Source organism: Bos indicus x Bos taurus, unplaced genomic scaffold, assembly GCF_003369695.1.
Source record: "Bos indicus x Bos taurus breed Angus x Brahman F1 hybrid unplaced genomic scaffold, Bos_hybrid_MaternalHap_v2.0 tig00000573_arrow_arrow_8751779_8780991, whole genome shotgun sequence".
NCBI lineage: Eukaryota > Metazoa > Chordata > Mammalia > Artiodactyla > Bovidae > Bos > Bos indicus x Bos taurus.
In genome coordinates, this window is record NW_020867237.1 from 4,398 (window position 1) to 28,679 (window position 24,282).

At 53.7% G+C, this 24,282-nt stretch overlaps 5 protein-coding genes across 5 annotated transcripts; all 5 read left to right on the forward strand.

Annotated features, from left to right (window-relative positions):
* The first annotated feature begins 1,276 nt into the window (after window positions 1–1,276).
* On the forward strand, window positions 1,277–4,000 carry LOC113888648 (PRAME family member 12-like). Its single transcript, XM_027535686.1, has 4 exons — window positions 1,277–1,563; window positions 2,027–2,369; window positions 2,481–2,599; window positions 3,427–4,000. The coding sequence occupies exons 1-4, from the start codon at window positions 1,277–1,279 to the stop codon at window positions 3,998–4,000; spliced, it is 1,323 nt and encodes a 440-aa protein (XP_027391487.1).
* A 2,291-nt stretch (window positions 4,001–6,291) lies between these two features.
* Window positions 6,292–9,015, forward strand: LOC113888650 (PRAME family member 12-like). Its single transcript, XM_027535687.1, has 4 exons — window positions 6,292–6,578; window positions 7,042–7,384; window positions 7,496–7,614; window positions 8,442–9,015. Exons 1-4 carry the CDS (start codon window positions 6,292–6,294, stop codon window positions 9,013–9,015), a joined length of 1,323 nt encoding a protein of 440 aa, XP_027391488.1.
* A 2,291-nt stretch (window positions 9,016–11,306) lies between these two features.
* LOC113888651 (PRAME family member 12-like) lies at window positions 11,307–14,030 on the forward strand. The gene is made up of 4 exons (XM_027535688.1): window positions 11,307–11,593; window positions 12,057–12,399; window positions 12,511–12,629; window positions 13,457–14,030. The coding sequence occupies exons 1-4, from the start codon at window positions 11,307–11,309 to the stop codon at window positions 14,028–14,030; spliced, it is 1,323 nt and encodes a 440-aa protein (XP_027391489.1).
* A 2,293-nt stretch (window positions 14,031–16,323) lies between these two features.
* LOC113888652 (PRAME family member 12-like) lies at window positions 16,324–19,047 on the forward strand. The gene is made up of 4 exons (XM_027535689.1): window positions 16,324–16,610; window positions 17,074–17,416; window positions 17,528–17,646; window positions 18,474–19,047. The coding sequence occupies exons 1-4, from the start codon at window positions 16,324–16,326 to the stop codon at window positions 19,045–19,047; spliced, it is 1,323 nt and encodes a 440-aa protein (XP_027391490.1).
* A 2,291-nt stretch (window positions 19,048–21,338) lies between these two features.
* Window positions 21,339–24,062, forward strand: LOC113888653 (PRAME family member 12-like). Its single transcript, XM_027535691.1, has 4 exons — window positions 21,339–21,625; window positions 22,089–22,431; window positions 22,543–22,661; window positions 23,489–24,062. Exons 1-4 carry the CDS (start codon window positions 21,339–21,341, stop codon window positions 24,060–24,062), a joined length of 1,323 nt encoding a protein of 440 aa, XP_027391492.1.
* Window positions 24,063–24,282: the final 220 nt, after the last annotated feature.

The following is a 24,282-nucleotide window of genomic DNA, read 5'->3' on the forward strand; positions in this document are numbered from 1 at the left end:
AACAGCACCGTGCTGTCCATGGTACAAAACCTGACTATTCTCAGAGTTTCTTTATTCTGTGTGGAACATCTCCTTTGTGTGTGTGTGTGTGTGTGTGTGTGTGTGTGTGTGTGTGTGTGTGTGTGTGTGGGAAGGGCGGGGGCATGCACTAGGGCAAGTGAGGGCATGCTGGCACGTGGGCGTGTCCTGGCTTAGTCACTCAGTCATGTCCGACTCTTTGGAACCCCACGGACTCTAGCCCACCAGGCTCCTCTGTGCATGGAATTCCCCAGGCACGGACACTGTAGTGGGTTGCCATTCCCTTGTCCGGGGGATCTTCCCAACCCAGGGATGGAACCCAGGTCTCCGGCATGGCAGGCAGATGCTTTACCAGCTGAGCCACAAGGGAAGCACGACTGTCTATATCTCAGTTCTCATGGTAGAATTCAGTCAGCGTTTGCGAAGTGAATGGTGAATGCAGAAAGGATCCTGCATTACCCGGCCGCCCCGTCAACCTCTGCTCCCTGAATCGACTGATAGAAGTGAAGATCCAAGCGGGATCAATCCAATGAGAGCTCTATAGACTGATCAGGTGCCCGTTTCTGATTGGCTTCGCAGTGGGCCAGAGGGATGATGGGAATACAAAGTCCTTTTCTGGCTCTGGAGTCACAGCTGGGTTCTCCGCAGTGTCGACGCCTGAGCGCCCTGCAAGCCACAGCAGAGCAGTAAGTGACTACCCTCCGATGAGGACGTCCTTTCCTTGCTTAAGGTAAGCGAGCTAATGGTGAAGGGTAGCGTGTGCCTCTGGATGGCAAGGAGAGTTTTCAATAAAATCATTTCTTTCCCAAGAACGCATTTCAGGGTCTGATTTGGCCTCTCAAGGTAGTTTTACCTGAATCTCATCACATTTTCATCAGTGATGTAGCTGGAATCATTTTAAATGTCTTTAGGGAGCAGACGTCATTCATGAAACACATCGGTTTGGAATTTGCCTTCTTTGCAGGGTGTTTAAAATGCGTATCGAGCACACAGTCGGCATTCGTGTTTGGCTCCTCGGTACGAGTGAGACGCGTGTTCCAAGCGGGCAGAGAGATAGCACTTTGTCCCCCACTGGGCCCTGTCTAGTGTTCCTACGGCTACGAGCCTCACTTGCACCCCGGCTAGCGCAGTGCCCTTGGCCCTGAGTGGCTTGCATGGAAGGGAAGGGAGACCGTGTAAGGTGTGCTCCTGCATTGTCTAAAACGGATCCCTTGATCTCTGGCAGCTTCCACAGGAGTCGTCTTGGAGCGGAGTCAGGATGAGTGCCCCGACCCCACCCAGACTCCTTGACCTGGCGGGAAGGCACTTGCTGAGGGCCGAAGACCTGGACGTTTCTACTCTGGAGAGTGTGCCCACGGAGCTCTTCCCGCCCCTCTTCCTGGAAGCCTTTGACGGATATCGGACTGAGACCCTAAAAGCCATGGTGCAAACCTGGCCCTTTGTCCGCCTGCCTCTGGGGGCCCTGATTGACCTGCCTCATGTGGGGCCCCTACAAGCCGTGCTGGAAGCACTGGATGTTCTGCTTGCCCAGAAGGTTCGATCCAGGTGAGTCGGTCATGGGAACCTGGTCAAATCCTGGCAGTGCCCAGGAAGACGGCTGGGCTGAGAGAACGTAGATGGAACGGGATAGATCGGAGGGTTCTCAAGAGGGCAACGAAGAAGCCTTGGTTGGCTATGAGAAATACCTTCTGGTAGCGGAAGGGTGGCTTAAATGAAGGGGAGCCTTCTAGAATATCCGCTCCCCCCACCCAATCACGCTTAGACTTACTAGAGTGGACGATCAGGCAGGAAAAGAGGGCAAAGGGGGGTGGAGGAAAGTGAGGCAGAGAAGGAAGAGGGCAAGGCAGCTGGTGACCTCAGGAAGATTAAGTTACAGCACAGGTAGGCAGTGTGTTTTCCCAATGGGAGGCTGTGGTCTTGTTTTTTTCGGTTTCTGTTTGTTTGTTTGTTTCTGACGGTGTGGATCGTACTACATCATTACCAATCTCCTTCTTCCTTCTTCTCCCAGGAGGTGCAAACTGCGGGTGCTAGATTTACGAAAGACGGGCCAGAACTTCTGGAGCATGTGGTCTGGAGCCAGCAGTTATGGGTGCTCAGGCTCACGGACGGCAGCAGTGGCTGAGCCCAGGTCAATGACGAGGCAGCCCTCGACTCCACTGAAGGTTTTTCTAGACCTGTGCCTGAAGAAAAGGACCCTGGACAACTTCCTCACCTACTTCCTTCGGTGGGTGGAGCAGAGAAAGTCTTCCATCCACCTATGTTGCAAGAAGCTGAAGATCGTCTCCATGCCAATGGACAAGATCGTGAAGGTCCTGAGCACGGTGCAGCTGGACTGTATCCAGGAGGTGCAAGTGAGTTGCACCTGGAGTCTGTCCACCCTGGCCACACTCGCCCCTTTCCTGGGTGAGATGAGTAACTTGCAGAGACTCCACCTCTCCCACGTCCACGTGTCTGCCTTCAAGAAGCAGGAGCACGATCACGTTGTGCAAATCACCTCCCAGTTCCGGAGGCTGGGCCACCTCCGGGACCTCCATCTGGAGTCTCCTTCCTTCCTTGAAGGCTGCCTGGACCAGATGCTCAGGTGAGTGTGGTAACCTTAAACACAACATTAGAACGTCCAAAGGACCGTCTCTCACGGTGCTCTGTCCTGGGGTGTGGTGTCCCACAACCCCGCAAGTCAAGGGAGGGGGTGAAGCTGATCGAGTGGGGCCCGTGAGGTGGTAGAGAGTATTATCTGGGGGTGTTGGCCTCCCAGAGTCGGTAATTTCCTCCTAACTCGGAGGCATCTATGTTATCATGGTAAACATAGGGAAGCGAACAGGACACTGAAGTGGGGAAACGACATCAGATCAGAGCATCCCTGAAGAGAAGCTCCGTGCTCCCCAGGTCGGTGCCCTCAGTGAACCCTGTTGTAAAGGCCCTGTCTGTAAGAGATGGTGTGGTGCTCTACAGTTGGTTCCTGAGGCACGTCTCCCTAGAGCCTGGCCTGGCCAGAGATGTAGGATCTGGGGCTCCACCTGGGGCTGAAGGAAGCCTTACCCGAAACCATTTTTCGATCTCCTTCTCACCCTAATATTCAATAATGTCCACACTCGATGGAGGTGCTCTATGGCTCTCCTCACAGCATGTTCTTGCGATGCCATGATCTTCACTCGTCCTCAGAAGGAAGTGGAGCACGTGGTACTCCGCTCCATAGATGAGGAGAGAGTGTCTTTGAGACACTGTGCAGGGATTCGGTGCCACAGTGAGGCTGAGAGCCCTCAGACTAGAATGAGACGGGGCAAATCGGCATGTTGACCCTCAGTGGATGGTCAGACTCATATCAGTCTTTGTAGCAACCTTTTGTCTATCAGCTGTATGCAACCTGGCACCCGGTTCCCAAGAACTAATTGCTTGGTTTCTCCCCAGGTGCCTGAGGTCCCCCTTGGACAGCCTGTCAATAACCAAGTGCCGGCTTACAGAATCAGACTTGACCCACGTGTCCCAGAGCCCAGACATCAGTCAGCTCAAGAGCCTGGATCTCAGCGGTGTCCCCATGACTGACTTTCGGCCTGAGCTCCTCCAAGTTCTGCTGGAGAAAGTCGCAGCCACCCTCCAGGAAGTGGACTTGGACGCGTGTGGGATCACGGACTCCCAGCTGGAGGCCTTCCTGCCTGCCCTGAGCCGCTGCTCCCAGCTCAGGGCCGTCAGCCTGTGTGGGAACCTCCTGTCCACGGCCGTCCTGGAGAAGCTGCTGCGACACACCGCTGTGCTGCCCTGTTTAAGGCAAGAGCGTTATCCCGCCCCTCAGGAGAGTTACAGACCTCGGGGTGTTCTCCTGGAAGCGAGACTTGCCCGGCTTCGGGCTCAGCTGTTGGAGATTCTCAGAGACTTGGGACGTCCCAGGATCATCTGGATAAGCCTCAGCCCCTGTCCTCGCTGTGGGGAGGATGTATGCCATCACATGGAGCCCATTGTATACAGCTGTCCTGCCCCTGCCTAGGGGGTGGCCTGTATCAGAAGCTTTCTTCTGTGCACCTTGCAACTGAAATCTAGAACGTGGGGACATCGTGAAGGCAACACAGACCCAGGGTTTCGGACATCTGTTCAACGCGAATGGGAAAAGGAACCGCGTTAGTAGGGCGGCAGAGGGCCGTGGCGGTGGCGCAAGATGGCAGGGGGGAATTATAGAGTCTGGGAGGGGATGGGACGTTCATGTACACGTGCTTTTAGCATCTGATATGAACCCGCGTGGGTCCACGTGGGAGACCCACGTGTTAGAGTTACTCCCGGGGAGAAAGTTGTCAGGAAACTGTTGGGAAATCGCGTATGACACCCCTCATTTGTGGAATCCGAAAGGAAATGACCCCAATGAACTTACTTGCAGAAACGGAAGGACTCACGACTTAGAATATGAACTCCTGGTTTGTGTGTGTGTGGGGGGGGTGGGCGGGGGGAGGAGCGGGGCGTGGGTGTGTGGGAGGGATGGTTGGGCCTTGAGGGAAGTCATGTACACACCACTGTGTTTGGACTGGATAACCACCGGGAACCTATCCTATCGCTCATGGAGCTCTGCTCAAAGTTTTGTGCCGGCCCGGATTGGAGGGCTGATCTGGGGAGAATGGGTACGTGGGTTATCTATACTGAATCCCTTGGCCCTTCACCTGAAACTATGGCAACCCTGTTAAGTGGCTACGTCCCAACACAGAATGCTTTCGCTGTTAAACAAACAAATTTTTGAAGCAGAGAACTTGTCAAGAATAAGAAGATGCTCCAGGTTACCAAAGAGGAAGGAAATCTAAAATGAGAGTGGATACATGCACAGATATCACTTATTGATGATGTGGTATAGCAAGAAAATTATAGGACCTTAAGAAGCAAATCTACACCAAAAAAATTAATCAAATGAAATAAAGAAAGACCCGTGGAAAATCTACTGCTGTCCTCCCTGACGTATTACTCTGTGTTCAGTTCAGGCCTCGATGATCTCAAGTCACTTACTCAAAAAGAGAAAAACAGCACCGTGCTGTCCATGGTACAAAACCTGACTATTCTCAGAGTTTCTTTATTCTGTGTGGAACATCTCCTTTGTGTGTGTGTGTGTGTGTGTGCACGTGTGTGTGTGTGTGTGTGTGTGTGTGTGTGTGGGAGGGCGGGGGCATGCACTAGGGCAAGTGAGGGCATGCTGGCACGTGGGCGTGTCCTGGCTTAGTCACTCAGTCATGTCCGACTCTTTGGAACCCCACGGACTCTAGCCCACCAGGCTCCTCTGTGCATGGAATTCCCCAGGCACGGACACTGTAGTGGGTTGCCATTCCCTTGTCCGGGGGATCTTCCCAACCCAGGGATGGAACCCAGGTCTCCGGCATGGCAGGCAGATGCTTTACCAGCTGAGCCACAAGGGAAGCACGACTGTCTATATCTCAGTTCTCATGGTAGAATTCAGTCAGCGTTTGCGAAGTGAATGGTGAATGCAGAAAGGATCCTGCATTACCCGGCCGCCCCCGTCAACCTCTGCTCCCTGAATCGACTGATAGAAGTGAAGATCCAAGCGGGATCAATCCAATGAGAGCTCTATAGACTGATCAGGTGCCCGTTTCTGATTGGCTTCGCAGTGGGCCAGAGGGATGATGGGAATACAAAGTCCTTTTCTGGCTCTGGAGTCACAGCTGGGTTCTCCGCAGTGTCGACGCCTGAGCGCCCTGCAAGCCACAGCAGAGCAGTAAGTGACTACCCTCCGATGAGGACGTCCTTTCCTTGCTTAAGGTAAGCGAGCTAATGGTGAAGGGTAGCGTGTGCCTCTGGATGGCAAGGAGAGTTTTCAATAAAATCATTTCTTTCCCAAGAACGCATTTCAGGGTCTGATTTGGCCTCTCAAGGTAGTTTTACCTGAATCTCATCACATTTTCATCAGTGATGTAGCTGGAATCATTTCAAATGTCTTTAGGGAGCAGACGTCATTCATGAAACACATCGGTTTGGAATTTGCCTTCTTTGCAGGGTGTTTAAAATGCGTATCGAGCACACAGTCGGCATTCGTGTTTGGCTCCTCGGTACGAGTGAGACGCGTGTTCCAAGCGGGCAGAGAGATAGCACTTTGTCCCCCACTGGGCCCTGTCTAGTGTTCCTACGGCTACGAGCCTCACTTGCACCCCGGCTAGCGCAGTGCCCTTGGCCCTGAGTGGCTTGCATGGAAGGGAAGGGAGACCGTGTAAGGTGTGCTCCTGCATTGTCTAAAACGGATCCCTTGATCTCTGGCAGCTTCCACAGGAGTCGTCTTGGAGCGGAGTCAGGATGAGTGCCCCGACCCCACCCAGACTCCTTGACCTGGCGGGAAGGCACTTGCTGAGGGCCGAAGACCTGGACGTTTCTACTCTGGAGAGTGTGCCCACGGAGCTCTTCCCGCCCCTCTTCCTGGAAGCCTTTGACGGATATCGGACTGAGACCCTAAAAGCCATGGTGCAAACCTGGCCCTTTGTCCGCCTGCCTCTGGGGGCCCTGATTGACCTGCCTCATGTGGGGCCCCTACAAGCCGTGCTGGAAGCACTGGATGTTCTGCTTGCCCAGAAGGTTCGATCCAGGTGAGTCGGTCATGGGAACCTGGTCAAATCCTGGCAGTGCCCAGGAAGACGGCTGGGCTGAGAGAACGTAGATGGAACGGGATAGATCGGAGGGTTCTCAAGAGGGCAACGAAGAAGCCTTGGTTGGCTATGAGAAATACCTTCTGGTAGCGGAAGGGTGGCTTAAATGAAGGGGAGCCTTCTAGAATATCCGCTCCCCCCACCCAATCACGCTTAGACTTACTAGAGTGGACGATCAGGCAGGAAAAGAGGGCAAAGGGGGGTGGAGGAAAGTGAGGCAGAGAAGGAAGAGGGCAAGGCAGCTGGTGACCTCAGGAAGATTAAGTTACAGCACAGGTAGGCAGTGTGTTTTCCCAATGGGAGGCTGTGGTCTTGTTTTTTTCGGTTTCTGTTTGTTTGTTTGTTTCTGACGGTGTGGATCGTACTACATCATTACCAATCTCCTTCTTCCTTCTTCTCCCAGGAGGTGCAAACTGCGGGTGCTAGATTTACGAAAGACGGGCCAGAACTTCTGGAGCATGTGGTCTGGAGCCAGCAGTTATGGGTGCTCAGGCTCACGGACGGCAGCAGTGGCTGAGCCCAGGTCAATGACGAGGCAGCCCTCGACTCCACTGAAGGTTTTTCTAGACCTGTGCCTGAAGAAAAGGACCCTGGACAACTTCCTCACCTACTTCCTTCGGTGGGTGGAGCAGAGAAAGTCTTCCATCCACCTATGTTGCAAGAAGCTGAAGATCGTCTCCATGCCAATGGACAAGATCGTGAAGGTCCTGAGCACGGTGCAGCTGGACTGTATCCAGGAGGTGCAAGTGAGTTGCACCTGGAGTCTGTCCACCCTGGCCACACTCGCCCCTTTCCTGGGTGAGATGAGTAACTTGCAGAGACTCCACCTCTCCCACGTCCACGTGTCTGCCTTCAAGAAGCAGGAGCACGATCACGTTGTGCAAATCACCTCCCAGTTCCGGAGGCTGGGCCACCTCCGGGACCTCCATCTGGAGTCTCCTTCCTTCCTTGAAGGCTGCCTGGACCAGATGCTCAGGTGAGTGTGGTAACCTTAAACACAACATTAGAACGTCCAAAGGACCGTCTCTCACGGTGCTCTGTCCTGGGGTGTGGTGTCCCACAACCCCGCAAGTCAAGGGAGGGGGTGAAGCTGATCGAGTGGGGCCCGTGAGGTGGTAGAGAGTATTATCTGGGGGTGTTGGCCTCCCAGAGTCGGTAATTTCCTCCTAACTCGGAGGCATCTATGTTATCATGGTAAACATAGGGAAGCGAACAGGACACTGAAGTGGGGAAACGACATCAGATCAGAGCATCCCTGAAGAGAAGCTCCGTGCTCCCCAGGTCGGTGCCCTCAGTGAACCCTGTTGTAAAGGCCCTGTCTGTAAGAGATGGTGTGGTGCTCTACAGTTGGTTCCTGAGGCACGTCTCCCTAGAGCCTGGCCTGGCCAGAGATGTAGGATCTGGGGCTCCACCTGGGGCTGAAGGAAGCCTTACCCGAAACCATTTTTCGATCTCCTTCTCACCCTAATATTCAATAATGTCCACACTCGATGGAGGTGCTCTATGGCTCTCCTCACAGCATGTTCTTGCGATGCCATGATCTTCACTCGTCCTCAGAAGGAAGTGGAGCACGTGGTACTCCGCTCCATAGATGAGGAGAGAGTGTCTTTGAGACACTGTGCAGGGATTCGGTGCCACAGTGAGGCTGAGAGCCCTCAGACTAGAATGAGACGGGGCAAATCGGCATGTTGACCCTCAGTGGATGGTCAGACTCATATCAGTCTTTGTAGCAACCTTTTGTCTATCAGCTGTATGCAACCTGGCACCCGGTTCCCAAGAACTAATTGCTTGGTTTCTCCCCAGGTGCCTGAGGTCCCCCTTGGACAGCCTGTCAATAACCAAGTGCCGGCTTACAGAATCAGACTTGACCCACGTGTCCCAGAGCCCAGACATCAGTCAGCTCAAGAGCCTGGATCTCAGCGGTGTCCCCATGACTGACTTTCGGCCTGAGCTCCTCCAAGTTCTGCTGGAGAAAGTCGCAGCCACCCTCCAGGAAGTGGACTTGGACGCGTGTGGGATCACGGACTCCCAGCTGGAGGCCTTCCTGCCTGCCCTGAGCCGCTGCTCCCAGCTCAGGGCCGTCAGCCTGTGTGGGAACCTCCTGTCCACGGCCGTCCTGGAGAAGCTGCTGCGACACACCGCTGTGCTGCCCTGTTTAAGGCAAGAGCGTTATCCCGCCCCTCAGGAGAGTTACAGACCTCGGGGTGTTCTCCTGGAAGCGAGACTTGCCCGGCTTCGGGCTCAGCTGTTGGAGATTCTCAGAGACTTGGGACGTCCCAGGATCATCTGGATAAGCCTCAGCCCCTGTCCTCGCTGTGGGGAGGATGTATGCCATCACATGGAGCCCATTGTATACAGCTGTCCTGCCCCTGCCTAGGGGGTGGCCTGTATCAGAAGCTTTCTTCTGTGCACCTTGCAACTGAAATCTAGAACGTGGGGACATCGTGAAGGCAACACAGACCCAGGGTTTCGGACATCTGTTCAACGCGAATGGGAAAAGGAACCGCGTTAGTAGGGCGGCAGAGGGCCGTGGCGGTGGCGCAAGATGGCAGGGGGGAATTATAGAGTCTGGGAGGGGATGGGACGTTCATGTACACGTGCTTTTAGCATCTGATATGAACCCGCGTGGGTCCACGTGGGAGACCCACGTGTTAGAGTTACTCCCGGGGAGAAAGTTGTCAGGAAACTGTTGGGAAATCGCGTATGACACCCCTCATTTGTGGAATCCGAAAGGAAATGACCCCAATGAACTTACTTGCAGAAACGGAAGGACTCACGACTTAGAATATGAACTCCTGGTTTGTGTGTGTGTGGGGGGGGTGGGCGGGGGGAGGAGCGGGGCGTGGGTGTGTGGGAGGGATGGTTGGGCCTTGAGGGAAGTCATGTACACACCACTGTGTTTGGACTGGATAACCACCGGGAACCTATCCTATCGCTCATGGAGCTCTGCTCAAAGTTTTGTGCCGGCCCGGATTGGAGGGCTGATCTGGGGAGAATGGGTACGTGGGTTATCTATACTGAATCCCTTGGCCCTTCACCTGAAACTATGGCAACCCTGTTAAGTGGCTACGTCCCAACACAGAATGCTTTCGCTGTTAAACAAACAAATTTTTGAAGCAGAGAACTTGTCAAGAATAAGAAGATGCTCCAGGTTACCAAAGAGGAAGGAAATCTAAAATGAGAGTGGATACATGCACAGATATCACTTATTGATGATGTGGTATAGCAAGAAAATTATAGGACCTTAAGAAGCAAATCTACACCAAAAAAATTAATCAAATGAAATAAAGAAAGACCCGTGGAAAATCTACTGCTGTCCTCCCTGACGTATTACTCTGTGTTCAGTTCAGGCCTCGATGATCTCAAGTCACTTACTCAAAAAGAGAAAAACAGCACCGTGCTGTCCATGGTACAAAACCTGACTATTCTCAGAGTTTCTTTATTCTGTGTGGAACATCTCCTTTGTGTGTGTGTGTGTGTGTGCACGTGTGTGTGTGTGTGTGTGTGTGTGTGTGTGTGTGGGAGGGCGGGGGCATGCACTAGGGCAAGTGAGGGCATGCTGGCACGTGGGCGTGTCCTGGCTTAGTCACTCAGTCATGTCCGACTCTTTGGAACCCCACGGACTCTAGCCCACCAGGCTCCTCTGTGCATGGAATTCCCCAGGCACGGACACTGTAGTGGGTTGCCATTCCCTTGTCCGGGGGATCTTCCCAACCCAGGGATGGAACCCAGGTCTCCGGCATGGCAGGCAGATGCTTTACCAGCTGAGCCACAAGGGAAGCACGACTGTCTATATCTCAGTTCTCATGGTAGAATTCAGTCAGCGTTTGCGAAGTGAATGGTGAATGCAGAAAGGATCCTGCATTACCCGGCCGCCCCCGTCAACCTCTGCTCCCTGAATCGACTGATAGAAGTGAAGATCCAAGCGGGATCAATCCAATGAGAGCTCTATAGACTGATCAGGTGCCCGTTTCTGATTGGCTTCGCAGTGGGCCAGAGGGATGATGGGAATACAAAGTCCTTTTCTGGCTCTGGAGTCACAGCTGGGTTCTCCGCAGTGTCGACGCCTGAGCGCCCTGCAAGCCACAGCAGAGCAGTAAGTGACTACCCTCCGATGAGGACGTCCTTTCCTTGCTTAAGGTAAGCGAGCTAATGGTGAAGGGTAGCGTGTGCCTCTGGATGGCAAGGAGAGTTTTCAATAAAATCATTTCTTTCCCAAGAACGCATTTCAGGGTCTGATTTGGCCTCTCAAGGTAGTTTTACCTGAATCTCATCACATTTTCATCAGTGATGTAGCTGGAATCATTTCAAATGTCTTTAGGGAGCAGACGTCATTCATGAAACACATCGGTTTGGAATTTGCCTTCTTTGCAGGGTGTTTAAAATGCGTATCGAGCACACAGTCGGCATTCGTGTTTGGCTCCTCGGTACGAGTGAGACGCGTGTTCCAAGCGGGCAGAGAGATAGCACTTTGTCCCCCACTGGGCCCTGTCTAGTGTTCCTACGGCTACGAGCCTCACTTGCACCCCGGCTAGCGCAGTGCCCTTGGCCCTGAGTGGCTTGCATGGAAGGGAAGGGAGACCGTGTAAGGTGTGCTCCTGCATTGTCTAAAACGGATCCCTTGATCTCTGGCAGCTTCCACAGGAGTCGTCTTGGAGCGGAGTCAGGATGAGTGCCCCGACCCCACCCAGACTCCTTGACCTGGCGGGAAGGCACTTGCTGAGGGCCGAAGACCTGGACGTTTCTACTCTGGAGAGTGTGCCCACGGAGCTCTTCCCGCCCCTCTTCCTGGAAGCCTTTGACGGATATCGGACTGAGACCCTAAAAGCCATGGTGCAAACCTGGCCCTTTGTCCGCCTGCCTCTGGGGGCCCTGATTGACCTGCCTCATGTGGGGCCCCTACAAGCCGTGCTGGAAGCACTGGATGTTCTGCTTGCCCAGAAGGTTCGATCCAGGTGAGTCGGTCATGGGAACCTGGTCAAATCCTGGCAGTGCCCAGGAAGACGGCTGGGCTGAGAGAACGTAGATGGAACGGGATAGATCGGAGGGTTCTCAAGAGGGCAACGAAGAAGCCTTGGTTGGCTATGAGAAATACCTTCTGGTAGCGGAAGGGTGGCTTAAATGAAGGGGAGCCTTCTAGAATATCCGCTCCCCCCACCCAATCACGCTTAGACTTACTAGAGTGGACGATCAGGCAGGAAAAGAGGGCAAAGGGGGGTGGAGGAAAGTGAGGCAGAGAAGGAAGAGGGCAAGGCAGCTGGTGACCTCAGGAAGATTAAGTTACAGCACAGGTAGGCAGTGTGTTTTCCCAATGGGAGGCTGTGGTCTTGTTTTTTTCGGTTTCTGTTTGTTTGTTTGTTTCTGACGGTGTGGATCGTACTACATCATTACCAATCTCCTTCTTCCTTCTTCTCCCAGGAGGTGCAAACTGCGGGTGCTAGATTTACGAAAGACGGGCCAGAACTTCTGGAGCATGTGGTCTGGAGCCAGCAGTTATGGGTGCTCAGGCTCACGGACGGCAGCAGTGGCTGAGCCCAGGTCAATGACGAGGCAGCCCTCGACTCCACTGAAGGTTTTTCTAGACCTGTGCCTGAAGAAAAGGACCCTGGACAACTTCCTCACCTACTTCCTTCGGTGGGTGGAGCAGAGAAAGTCTTCCATCCACCTATGTTGCAAGAAGCTGAAGATCGTCTCCATGCCAATGGACAAGATCGTGAAGGTCCTGAGCACGGTGCAGCTGGACTGTATCCAGGAGGTGCAAGTGAGTTGCACCTGGAGTCTGTCCACCCTGGCCACACTCGCCCCTTTCCTGGGTGAGATGAGTAACTTGCAGAGACTCCATCTCTCCCACGTCCACGTGTCTGCCTTCAAGAAGCAGGAGCACGATCACGTTGTGCAAATCACCTCCCAGTTCCGGAGGCTGGGCCACCTCCGGGACCTCCATCTGGAGTCTCCTTCCTTCCTTGAAGGCTGCCTGGACCAGATGCTCAGGTGAGTGTGGTAACCTTAAACACAACATTAGAACGTCCAAAGGACCGTCTCTCACGGTGCTCTGTCCTGGGGTGTGGTGTCCCACAACCCCGCAAGTCAAGGGAGGGGGTGAAGCTGATCGAGTGGGGCCCGTGAGGTGGTAGAGAGTATTATCTGGGGGTGTTGGCCTCCCAGAGTCGGTAATTTCCTCCTAACTCGGAGGCATCTATGTTATCATGGTAAACATAGGGAAGCGAACAGGACACTGAAGTGGGGAAACGACATCAGATCAGAGCATCCCTGAAGAGAAGCTCCGTGCTCCCCAGGTCGGTGCCCTCAGTGAACCCTGTTGTAAAGGCCCTGTCTGTAAGAGATGGTGTGGTGCTCTACAGTTGGTTCCTGAGGCACGTCTCCCTAGAGCCTGGCCTGGCCAGAGATGTAGGATCTGGGGCTCCACCTGGGGCTGAAGGAAGCCTTACCCGAAACCATTTTTCGATCTCCTTCTCACCCTAATATTCAATAATGTCCACACTCGATGGAGGTGCTCTATGGCTCTCCTCACAGCATGTTCTTGCGATGCCATGATCTTCACTCGTCCTCAGAAGGAAGTGGAGCACGTGGTACTCCGCTCCATAGATGAGGAGAGAGTGTCTTTGAGACACTGTGCAGGGATTCGGTGCCACAGTGAGGCTGAGAGCCCTCAGACTAGAATGAGACGGGGCAAATCGGCATGTTGACCCTCAGTGGATGGTCAGACTCATATCAGTCTTTGTAGCAACCTTTTGTCTATCAGCTGTATGCAACCTGGCACCCGGTTCCCAAGAACTAATTGCTTGGTTTCTCCCCAGGTGCCTGAGGTCCCCCTTGGACAGCCTGTCAATAACCAAGTGCCGGCTTACAGAATCAGACTTGACCCACGTGTCCCAGAGCCCAGACATCAGTCAGCTCAAGAGCCTGGATCTCAGCGGTGTCCCCATGACTGACTTTCGGCCTGAGCTCCTCCAAGTTCTGCTGGAGAAAGTCGCAGCCACCCTCCAGGAAGTGGACTTGGACGCGTGTGGGATCACGGACTCCCAGCTGGAGGCCTTCCTGCCTGCCCTGAGCCGCTGCTCCCAGCTCAGGGCCGTCAGCCTGTGTGGGAACCTCCTGTCCACGGCCGTCCTGGAGAAGCTGCTGCGACACACCGCTGTGCTGCCCTGTTTAAGGCAAGAGCGTTATCCCGCCCCTCAGGAGAGTTACAGACCTCGGGGTGTTCTCCTGGAAGCGAGACTTGCCCGGCTTCGGGCTCAGCTGTTGGAGATTCTCAGAGACTTGGGACGTCCCAGGATCATCTGGATAAGCCTCAGCCCCTGTCCTCGCTGTGGGGAGGATGTATGCCATCACATGGAGCCCATTGTATACAGCTGTCCTGCCCCTGCCTAGGGGGTGGCCTGTATCAGAAGCTTTCTTCTGTGCACCTTGCAACTGAAATCTAGAACGTGGGGACATCGTGAAGGCAACACAGACCCAGGGTTTCGGACATCTGTTCAACGCGAATGGGAAAAGGAACCGCGTTAGTAGGGCGGCAGAGGGCCGTGGCGGTGGCGCAAGATGGCAGGGGGGAATTATAGAGTCTGGGAGGGGATGGGACGTTCATGTACACGTGCTTTTAGCATCTGATATGAACCCGCGTGGGTCCACGTGGGAGACCCACGTGTTAGAGTTACTCCCGGGGAGAAAGTTGTCAGGAAACTGTTGGGAAATCGCGTATGACACCCCTCATTTGTGGAATCCGAAAGGAAATGACCCCAATGAACTTACTTGCAGAAACGGAAGGACTCACGACTTAGAATATGAACTCCTGGTTTGTGTGTGTGTGGGGGGGGTGGGCGGGGGGAGGAGCGGGGCGTGGGTGTGTGGGAGGGATGGTTGGGCCTTGAGGGAAGTCATGTACACACCACTGTGTTTGGACTGGATAACCACCGGGAACCTATCCTATCGCTCATGGAGCTCTGCTCAAAGTTTTGTGCCGGCCCGGATTGGAGGGCTGATCTGGGGAGAATGGGTACGTGGGTTATCTATACTGAATCCCTTGGCCCTTCACCTGAAACTATGGCAACCCTGTTAAGTGGCTACGTCCCAACACAGAATGCTTTCGCTGTTAAACAAACAAATTTTTGAAGCAGAGAACTTGTCAAGAATAAGAAGATGCTCCAGGTTACCAAAGAGGAAGGAAATCTAAAATGAGAGTGGATACATGCACAGATATCACTTATTGATGATGTGGTATAGCAAGAAAATTATAGGACCTTAAGAAGCAAATCTACACCAAAAAAATTAATCAAATGAAATAAAGAAAGACCCGTGGAAAATCTACTGCTGTCCTCCCTGACGTATTACTCTGTGTTCAGTTCAGGCCTCGATGATCTCAAGTCACTTACTCAAAAAGAGAAAAACGGCACCGTGCTGTCCATGGTACAAAACCTGACTATTCTCAGAGTTTCTTTATTCTGTGTGGAACATCTCCTTTGTGTGTGTGTGTGTGTGTGTGCACGTGTGTGTGTGTGTGTGTGTGTGTGTGTGTGTGTGGGAGGGCGGGGGCATGCACTAGGGCAAGTGAGGGCATGCTGGCACGTGGGCGTGTCCTGGCTTAGTCACTCAGTCATGTCCGACTCTTTGGAACCCCACGGACTCTAGCCCACCAGGCTCCTCTGTGCATGGAATTCCCCAGGCACGGACACTGTAGTGGGTTGCCATTCCCTTGTCCGGGGGATCTTCCCAACCCAGGGATGGAACCCAGGTCTCCGGCATGGCAGGCAGATGCTTTACCAGCTGAGCCACAAGGGAAGCACGACTGTCTATATCTCAGTTCTCATGGTAGAATTCAGTCAGCGTTTGCGAAGTGAATGGTGAATGCAGAAAGGATCCTGCATTACCCGGCCGCCCCCGTCAACCTCTGCTCCCTGAATCGACTGATAGAAGTGAAGATCCAAGCGGGATCAATCCAATGAGAGCTCTATAGACTGATCAGGTGCCCGTTTCTGATTGGCTTCGCAGTGGGCCAGAGGGATGATGGGAATACAAAGTCCTTTTCTGGCTCTGGAGTCACAGCTGGGTTCTCCGCAGTGTCGACGCCTGAGCGCCCTGCAAGCCACAGCAGAGCAGTAAGTGACTACCCTCCGATGAGGACGTCCTTTCCTTGCTTAAGGTAAGCGAGCTAATGGTGAAGGGTAGCGTGTGCCTCTGGATGGCAAGGAGAGTTTTCAATAAAATCATTTCTTTCCCAAGAACGCATTTCAGGGTCTGATTTGGCCTCTCAAGGTAGTTTTACCTGAATCTCATCACATTTTCATCAGTGATGTAGCTGGAATCATTTCAAATGTCTTTAGGGAGCAGACGTCATTCATGAAACACATCGGTTTGGAATTTGCCTTCTTTGCAGGGTGTTTAAAATGCGTATCGAGCACACAGTCGGCATTCGTGTTTGGCTCCTCGGTACGAGTGAGACGCGTGTTCCAAGCGGGCAGAGAGATAGCACTTTGTCCCCCACTGGGCCCTGTCTAGTGTTCCTACGGCTACGAGCCTCACTTGCACCCCGGCTAGCGCAGTGCCCTTGGCCCTGAGTGGCTTGCATGGAAGGGAAGGGAGACCGTGTAAGGTGTGCTCCTGCATTGTCTAAAACGGATCCCTTGATCTCTGGCAGCTTCCACAGGAGTCGTCTTGGAGCGGAGTCAGGATGAGTGCCCCGACCCCACCCAGACTCCTTGACCTGGCGGGAAGGCACTTGCTGAGGGCCGAAGACCTGGACGTTTCTACTCTGGAGAGTGTGCCCACGGAGCTCTTCCCGCCCCTCTTCCTGGAAGCCTTTGACGGATATCGGACTGAGACCCTAAAAGCCATGGTGCAAACCTGGCCCTTTGTCCGCCTGCCTCTGGGGGCCCTGATTGACCTGCCTCATGTGGGGCCCCTACAAGCCGTGCTGGAAGCACTGGATGTTCTGCTTGCCCAGAAGGTTCGATCCAGGTGAGTCGGTCATGGGAACCTGGTCAAATCCTGGCAGTGCCCAGGAAGACGGCTGGGCTGAGAGAACGTAGATGGAACGGGATAGATCGGAGGGTTCTCAAGAGGGCAACGAAGAAGCCTTGGTTGGCTATGAGAAATACCTTCTGGTAGCGGAAGGGTGGCTTAAATGAAGGGGAGCCTTCTAGAATATCCGCTCCCCCCACCCAATCACGCTTAGACTTACTAGAGTGGACGATCAGGCAGGAAAAGAGGGCAAAGGGGGGTGGAGGAAAGTGAGGCAGAGAAGGAAGAGGGCAAGGCAGCTGGTGACCTCAGGAAGATTAAGTTACAGCACAGGTAGGCAGTGTGTTTTCCCAATGGGAGGCTGTGGTCTTGTTTTTTTCGGTTTCTGTTTGTTTGTTTGTTTCTGACGGTGTGGATCGTACTACATCATTACCAATCTCCTTCTTCCTTCTTCTCCCAGGAGGTGCAAACTGCGGGTGCTAGATTTACGAAAGACGGGCCAGAACTTCTGGAGCATGTGGTCTGGAGCCAGCAGTTATGGGTGCTCAGGCTCACGGACGGCAGCAGTGGCTGAGCCCAGGTCAATGACGAGGCAGCCCTCGACTCCACTGAAGGTTTTTCTAGACCTGTGCCTGAAGAAAAGGACCCTGGACAACTTCCTCACCTACTTCCTTCGGTGGGTGGAGCAGAGAAAGTCTTCCATCCACCTATGTTGCAAGAAGCTGAAGATCGTCTCCATGCCAATGGACAAGATCGTGAAGGTCCTGAGCACGGTGCAGCTGGACTGTATCCAGGAGGTGCAAGTGAGTTGCACCTGGAGTCTGTCCACCCTGGCCACACTCGCCCCTTTCCTGGGTGAGATGAGTAACTTGCAGAGACTCCATCTCTCCCACGTCCACGTGTCTGCCTTCAAGAAGCAGGAGCACGATCACGTTGTGCAAATCACCTCCCAGTTCCGGAGGCTGGGCCACCTCCGGGACCTCCATCTGGAGTCTCCTTCCTTCCTTGAAGGCTGCCTGGACCAGATGCTCAGGTGAGTGTGGTAACCTTAAACACAACATTAGAACGTCCAAAGGACCGTCTCTCACGGTGCTCTGTCCTGGGGTGTGGTGTCCCACAACCCCGCAAGTCAAGGGAGGGGGTGAAGCTGATCGAGTGGGGCCCGTGAGGTGGTAGAGAGTATTATCTGGGGGTGTTGGCCTCCCAGAGTCGGTAATTTCCTCCTAACTCGGAGGCATCTATGTTATCATGGTAAACATAGGGAAGCGAACAGGACACTGAAGTGGGGAAACGACATCAGATCAGAGCATCCCTGAAGAGAAGCTCCGTGCTCCCCAGGTCGGTGCCCTCAGTGAACCCTGTTGTAAAGGCCCTGTCTGTAAGAGATGGTGTGGTGCTCTACAGTTGGTTCCTGAGGCACGTCTCCCTAGAGCCTGGCCTGGCCAGAGATGTAGGATCTGGGGCTCCACCTGGGGCTGAAGGAAGCCTTACCCGAAACCATTTTTCGATCTCCTTCTCACGCTAATATTCAATAATGTCCACACTCGATGGAGGTGCTCTATGGCTCTCCTCACAGCATGTTCTTGCGATGCCATGATCTTCACTCGTCCTCAGAAGGAAGTGGAGCACGTGGTACTCCGCTCCATAGATGAGGAGAGAGTGTCTTTGAGACACTGTGCAGGGATTCGGTGCCACAGTGAGGCTGAGAGCCCTCAGACTAGAATGAGACGGGGCAAATCGGCATGTTGACCCTCAGTGGATGGTCAGACTCATATCAGTCTTTGTAGCAACCTTTTGTCTATCAGCTGTATGCAACCTGGCACCCGGTTCCCAAGAACTAATTGCTTGGTTTCTCCCCAGGTGCCTGAGGTCCCCCTTGGACAGCCTGTCAATAACCAAGTGCCGGCTTACAGAATCAGACTTGACCCACGTGTCCCAGAGCCCAGACATCAGTCAGCTCAAGAGCCTGGATCTCAGCGGTGTCCCCATGACTGACTTTCGGCCTGAGCTCCTCCAAGTTCTGCTGGAGAAAGTCGCAGCCACCCTCCAGGAAGTGGACTTGGACGCGTGTGGGATCACGGACTCCCAGCTGGAGGCCTTCCTGCCTGCCCTGAGCCGCTGCTCCCAGCTCAGGGCCGTCAGCCTGTGTGGGAACCTCCTGTCCACGGCCGTCCTGGAGAAGCTGCTGCGACACACCGCTGTGCTGCCCTGTTTAAGGCAAGAGCGTTATCCCGCCCCTCAGGAGAGTTACAGACCTCGGGGTGTTCTCCTGGAAGCGAGACTTGCCCGGCTTCGGGCTCAGCTGTTGGAGATTCTCAGAGACTTGGGACGTCCCAGGATCATCTGGATAAGCCTCAGCCCCTGTCCTCGCTGTGGGGAGGATGTATGCCATCACATGGAGCCCATTGTATACAGCTGTCCTGCCCCTGCCTAGGGGGTGGCCTGTATCAGAAGCTTTCTTCTGTGCACCTTGCAACTGAAATCTAGAACGTGGGGACATCGTGAAGGCAACACAGACCCAGGGTTTCGGACATCTGTTCAACGCGAATGGGAAAAGGAACCGCGTTAGTAGGGCGGCAGAGGGCCGTGGCGGTGGCGCAAGATGGCAGGGGGGAATTATAGAGTCTGGGAGGGGATGGGACGTTCATGTACACGTGCTTTTAGCATCTGATATGAACCCGCGTGGGTCCACGTGGGAGACCCACGTGTTAGAGTTACTCCCGGGGAGAAAGTTGTCAGGAAACTGTTGGGAAATCGCGTATGACACCCCTCATTTGTGGAATCCGAAAGGAAATGACCCCAATGAACTTACTTGCAGAAACGGAAGGACTCACGACTTAGAATATGAACTCCTGGTTTGTGTGTGTGTGGGGGGGGTGGGCGGGGGGAGGAGCGGGGCGTGGGTGTGTGGGAGGGATGGTTGGGCCTTGAGGGAAGTCATGTACACACCACTGTGTTTGGACTGGATAACCACCGGGAACCTATCCTATCGCTCATGGAGCTCTGCTCAAAGTTTTGTGCCGGCCCGGATTGGAGGGCTGATCTGGGGAGAATGGGTACGTGGGTTATCTATACTGAATCCCTTGGCCCTTCACCTGAAACTATGGCAACCCTGTTAAGTGGCTACGTCCCAACACAGAATGCTTTCGCTGTTAAACAAACAAATTTTTGAAGCAGAGAACTTGTCAAGAATAAGAAGATGCTCCAGGTTACCAAAGAGGAAGGAAATCTAAAATGAGAGTGGATACATGCACAGATATCACTTATTGATGATGTGGTATAGCAAGAAAATTATAGGACCTTAAGAAGCAAATCTACACCAAAAAAATTAATCAAATGAAATAAAGAAAGACCCGTGGAAAATCTACTGCTGTCCTCCCTGACGTATTACTCTGTGTTCAGTTCAGGCCTCGATGATCTCAAGTCACTTACTCAAAAAGAGAAAAACAGCACCGTGCTGTCCATGGTACAAAACCTGACTATTCTCAGAGTTTCTTTATTCTGTGTGGAACATCTCCTTTGTGTGTGTGTGTGTGTGTGCACGTGTGTGTGTGTGTGTGTGTGTGTGTGTGTGTGTGGGAGGGCGGGGGCATGCACTAGGGCAAGTGAGGGCATGCTGGCACGTGGGCGTGTCCTGGCTTAGTCACTCAGTCATGTCCGACTCTTTGGAACCCCACGGACTCTAGCCCACCAGGCTCCTCTGTGCATGGAATTCCCCAGGCACGGACACTGTAGTGGGTTGCCATTCCCTTGTCCGGGGGATCTTCCCAACCCAGGGATGGAACCCAGGTCTCCGGCATGGCAGGCAGATGCTTTACCAGCTGAGCCACAAGGGAAGCACGACTGTCTATATCTCAGTTCTCATGGTAGAATTCAGTCAGCGTTTGCGAAGTGAATGGTGAATGCAGAAAGGATCCTGCATTACCCGGCCGCCCCCGTCAACCTCTGCTCCCTGAATCGACTGATAGAAGTGAAGATCCAAGCGGGATCAATCCAATGAGAGCTCTATAGACTGATCAGGTGCCCGTTTCTGATTGGCTTCGCAGTGGGCCAGAGGGATGATGGGAATACAAAGTCCTTTTCTGGCTCTGGAGTCACAGCTGGGTTCTCCGCAGTGTCGACGCCTGAGCGCCCTGCAAGCCACAGCAGAGCAGTAAGTGACTACCCTCCGATGAGGACGTCCTTTCCTTGCTTAAGGTAAGCGAGCTAATGGTGAAGGGTAGCGTGTGCCTCTGGATGGCAAGGAGAGTTTTCAATAAAATCATTTCTTTCCCAAGAACGCATTTCAGGGTCTGATTTGGCCTCTCAAGGTAGTTTTACCTGAATCTCATCACATTTTCATCAGTGATGTAGCTGGAATCATTTCAAATGTCTTTAGGGAGCAGACGTCATTCATGAAACACATCGGTTTGGAATTTGCCTTCTTTGCAGGGTGTTTAAAATGCGTATCGAGCACACAGTCGGCATTCGTGTTTGGCTCCTCGGTACGAGTGAGACGCGTGTTCCAAGCGGGCAGAGAGATAGCACTTTGTCCCCCACTGGGCCCTGTCTAGTGTTCCTACGGCTACGAGCCTCACTTGCACCCCGGCTAGCGCAGTGCCCTTGGCCCTGAGTGGCTTGCATGGAAGGGAAGGGAGACCGTGTAAGGTGTGCTCCTGCATTGTCTAAAACGGATCCCTTGATCTCTGGCAGCTTCCACAGGAGTCGTCTTGGAGCGGAGTCAGGATGAGTGCCCCGACCCCACCCAGACTCCTTGACCTGGCGGGAAGGCACTTGCTGAGGGCCGAAGACCTGGACGTTTCTACTCTGGAGAGTGTGCCCACGGAGCTCTTCCCGCCCCTCTTCCTGGAAGCCTTTGACGGATATCGGACTGAGACCCTAAAAGCCATGGTGCAAACCTGGCCCTTTGTCCGCCTGCCTCTGGGGGCCCTGATTGACCTGCCTCATGTGGGGCCCCTACAAGCCGTGCTGGAAGCACTGGATGTTCTGCTTGCCCAGAAGGTTCGATCCAGGTGAGTCGGTCATGGGAACCTGGTCAAATCCTGGCAGTGCCCAGGAAGACGGCTGGGCTGAGAGAACGTAGATGGAACGGGATAGATCGGAGGGTTCTCAAGAGGGCAACGAAGAAGCCTTGGTTGGCTATGAGAAATACCTTCTGGTAGCGGAAGGGTGGCTTAAATGAAGGGGAGCCTTCTAGAATATCCGCTCCCCCCACCCAATCACGCTTAGACTTACTAGAGTGGACGATCAGGCAGGAAAAGAGGGCAAAGGGGGGTGGAGGAAAGTGAGGCAGAGAAGGAAGAGGGCAAGGCAGCTGGTGACCTCAGGAAGATTAAGTTACAGCACAGGTAGGCAGTGTGTTTTCCCAATGGGAGGCTGTGGTCTTGTTTTTTTCGGTTTCTGTTTGTTTGTTTGTTTCTGACGGTGTGGATCGTACTACATCATTACCAATCTCCTTCTTCCTTCTTCTCCCAGGAGGTGCAAACTGCGGGTGCTAGATTTACGAAAGACGGGCCAGAACTTCTGGAGCATGTGGTCTGGAGCCAGCAGTTATGGGTGCTCAGGCTCACGGACGGCAGCAGTGGCTGAGCCCAGGTCAATGACGAGGCAGCCCTCGACTCCACTGAAGGTTTTTCTAGACCTGTGCCTGAAGAAAAGGACCCTGGACAACTTCCTCACCTACTTCCTTCGGTGGGTGGAGCAGAGAAAGTCTTCCATCCACCTATGTTGCAAGAAGCTGAAGATCGTCTCCATGCCAATGGACAAGATCGTGAAGGTCCTGAGCACGGTGCAGCTGGACTGTATCCAGGAGGTGCAAGTGAGTTGCACCTGGAGTCTGTCCACCCTGGCCACACTCGCCCCTTTCCTGGGTGAGATGAGTAACTTGCAGAGACTCCACCTCTCCCACGTCCACGTGTCTGCCTTCAAGAAGCAGGAGCACGATCACGTTGTGCAAATCACCTCCCAGTTCCGGAGGCTGGGCCACCTCCGGGACCTCCATCTGGAGTCTCCTTCCTTCCTTGAAGGCTGCCTGGACCAGATGCTCAGGTGAGTGTGGTAACCTTAAACACAACATTAGAACGTCCAAAGGACCGTCTCTCACGGTGCTCTGTCCTGGGGTGTGGTGTCCCACAACCCCGCAAGTCAAGGGAGGGGGTGAAGCTGATCGAGTGGGGCCCGTGAGGTGGTAGAGAGTATTATCTGGGGGTGTTGGCCTCCCAGAGTCGGTAATTTCCTCCTAACTCGGAGGCATCTATGTTATCATGGTAAACATAGGGAAGCGAACAGGACACTGAAGTGGGGAAACGACATCAGATCAGAGCATCCCTGAAGAGAAGCTCCGTGCTCCCCAGGTCGGTGCCCTCAGTGAACCCTGTTGTAAAGGCCCTGTCTGTAAGAGATGGTGTGGTGCTCTACAGTTGGTTCCTGAGGCACGTCTCCCTAGAGCCTGGCCTGGCCAGAGATGTAGGATCTGGGGCTCCACCTGGGGCTGAAGGAAGCCTTACCCGAAACCATTTTTCGATCTCCTTCTCACCCTAATATTCAATAATGTCCACACTCGATGGAGGTGCTCTATGGCTCTCCTCACAGCATGTTCTTGCGATGCCATGATCTTCACTCGTCCTCAGAAGGAAGTGGAGCACGTGGTACTCCGCTCCATAGATGAGGAGAGAGTGTCTTTGAGACACTGTGCAGGGATTCGGTGCCACAGTGAGGCTGAGAGCCCTCAGACTAGAATGAGACGGGGCAAATCGGCATGTTGACCCTCAGTGGATGGTCAGACTCATATCAGTCTTTGTAGCAACCTTTTGTCTATCAGCTGTATGCAACCTGGCACCCGGTTCCCAAGAACTAATTGCTTGGTTTCTCCCCAGGTGCCTGAGGTCCCCCTTGGACAGCCTGTCAATAACCAAGTGCCGGCTTACAGAATCAGACTTGACCCACGTGTCCCAGAGCCCAGACATCAGTCAGCTCAAGAGCCTGGATCTCAGCGGTGTCCCCATGACTGACTTTCGGCCTGAGCTCCTCCAAGTTCTGCTGGAGAAAGTCGCAGCCACCCTCCAGGAAGTGGACTTGGACGCGTGTGGGATCACGGACTCCCAGCTGGAGGCCTTCCTGCCTGCCCTGAGCCGCTGCTCCCAGCTCAGGGCCGTCAGCCTGTGTGGGAACCTCCTGTCCACGGCCGTCCTGGAGAAGCTGCTGCGACACACCGCTGTGCTGCCCTGTTTAAGGCAAGAGCGTTATCCCGCCCCTCAGGAGAGTTACAGACCTCGGGGTGTTCTCCTGGAAGCGAGACTTGCCCGGCTTCGGGCTCAGCTGTTGGAGATTCTCAGAGACTTGGGACGTCCCAGGATCATCTGGATAAGCCTCAGCCCCTGTCCTCGCTGTGGGGAGGATGTATGCCATCACATGGAGCCCATTGTATACAGCTGTCCTGCCCCTGCCTAGGGGGTGGCCTGTATCAGAAGCTTTCTTCTGTGCACCTTGCAACTGAAATCTAGAACTTGCGGACTTCATGAAAGGAACACCGACTAAGGTTTTAGACATCTTAATGCGATTTAGAAAATAAAGGGCGATAGTGGAGTTGGTACAGGTTTGCAGGCGGAATGTAGATTCTGGAAGAGGATGGGACTTTCATGGACGTGTGCCTCTAGAATCTGATATGACC

Bases quoted from the DNA above. Each gene is read 5' to 3' on its own strand.
- LOC113888648 (XM_027535686.1), top strand. From the start codon at position 1,277: ATGAGTGCCCCGACCCCACCCAGACTCCTTGACCTGGCGGGAAGGCAC. The intron at 2,370-2,480 runs GTGAGTTGCACC...TCTGCCTTCAAG, and splicing joins ACTGTATCCAGGAGGTGCAA to AAGCAGGAGCACGATCACGT. The intron at 2,600-3,426 runs GTGAGTGTGGTA...GTTTCTCCCCAG, and splicing joins TGCCTGGACCAGATGCTCAG to GTGCCTGAGGTCCCCCTTGG.
- LOC113888650 (XM_027535687.1), top strand. From the start codon at position 6,292: ATGAGTGCCCCGACCCCACCCAGACTCCTTGACCTGGCGGGAAGGCAC. The intron at 6,579-7,041 runs GTGAGTCGGTCA...TTCTTCTCCCAG, and splicing joins GCCCAGAAGGTTCGATCCAG to GAGGTGCAAACTGCGGGTGC. The intron at 7,385-7,495 runs GTGAGTTGCACC...TCTGCCTTCAAG, and splicing joins ACTGTATCCAGGAGGTGCAA to AAGCAGGAGCACGATCACGT.
- LOC113888651 (XM_027535688.1), top strand. From the start codon at position 11,307: ATGAGTGCCCCGACCCCACCCAGACTCCTTGACCTGGCGGGAAGGCAC. The intron at 11,594-12,056 runs GTGAGTCGGTCA...TTCTTCTCCCAG, and splicing joins GCCCAGAAGGTTCGATCCAG to GAGGTGCAAACTGCGGGTGC. The intron at 12,630-13,456 runs GTGAGTGTGGTA...GTTTCTCCCCAG, and splicing joins TGCCTGGACCAGATGCTCAG to GTGCCTGAGGTCCCCCTTGG.
- LOC113888652 (XM_027535689.1), top strand. From the start codon at position 16,324: ATGAGTGCCCCGACCCCACCCAGACTCCTTGACCTGGCGGGAAGGCAC. The intron at 17,417-17,527 runs GTGAGTTGCACC...TCTGCCTTCAAG, and splicing joins ACTGTATCCAGGAGGTGCAA to AAGCAGGAGCACGATCACGT. The intron at 17,647-18,473 runs GTGAGTGTGGTA...GTTTCTCCCCAG, and splicing joins TGCCTGGACCAGATGCTCAG to GTGCCTGAGGTCCCCCTTGG.
- LOC113888653 (XM_027535691.1), top strand. From the start codon at position 21,339: ATGAGTGCCCCGACCCCACCCAGACTCCTTGACCTGGCGGGAAGGCAC. The intron at 22,432-22,542 runs GTGAGTTGCACC...TCTGCCTTCAAG, and splicing joins ACTGTATCCAGGAGGTGCAA to AAGCAGGAGCACGATCACGT. The intron at 22,662-23,488 runs GTGAGTGTGGTA...GTTTCTCCCCAG, and splicing joins TGCCTGGACCAGATGCTCAG to GTGCCTGAGGTCCCCCTTGG.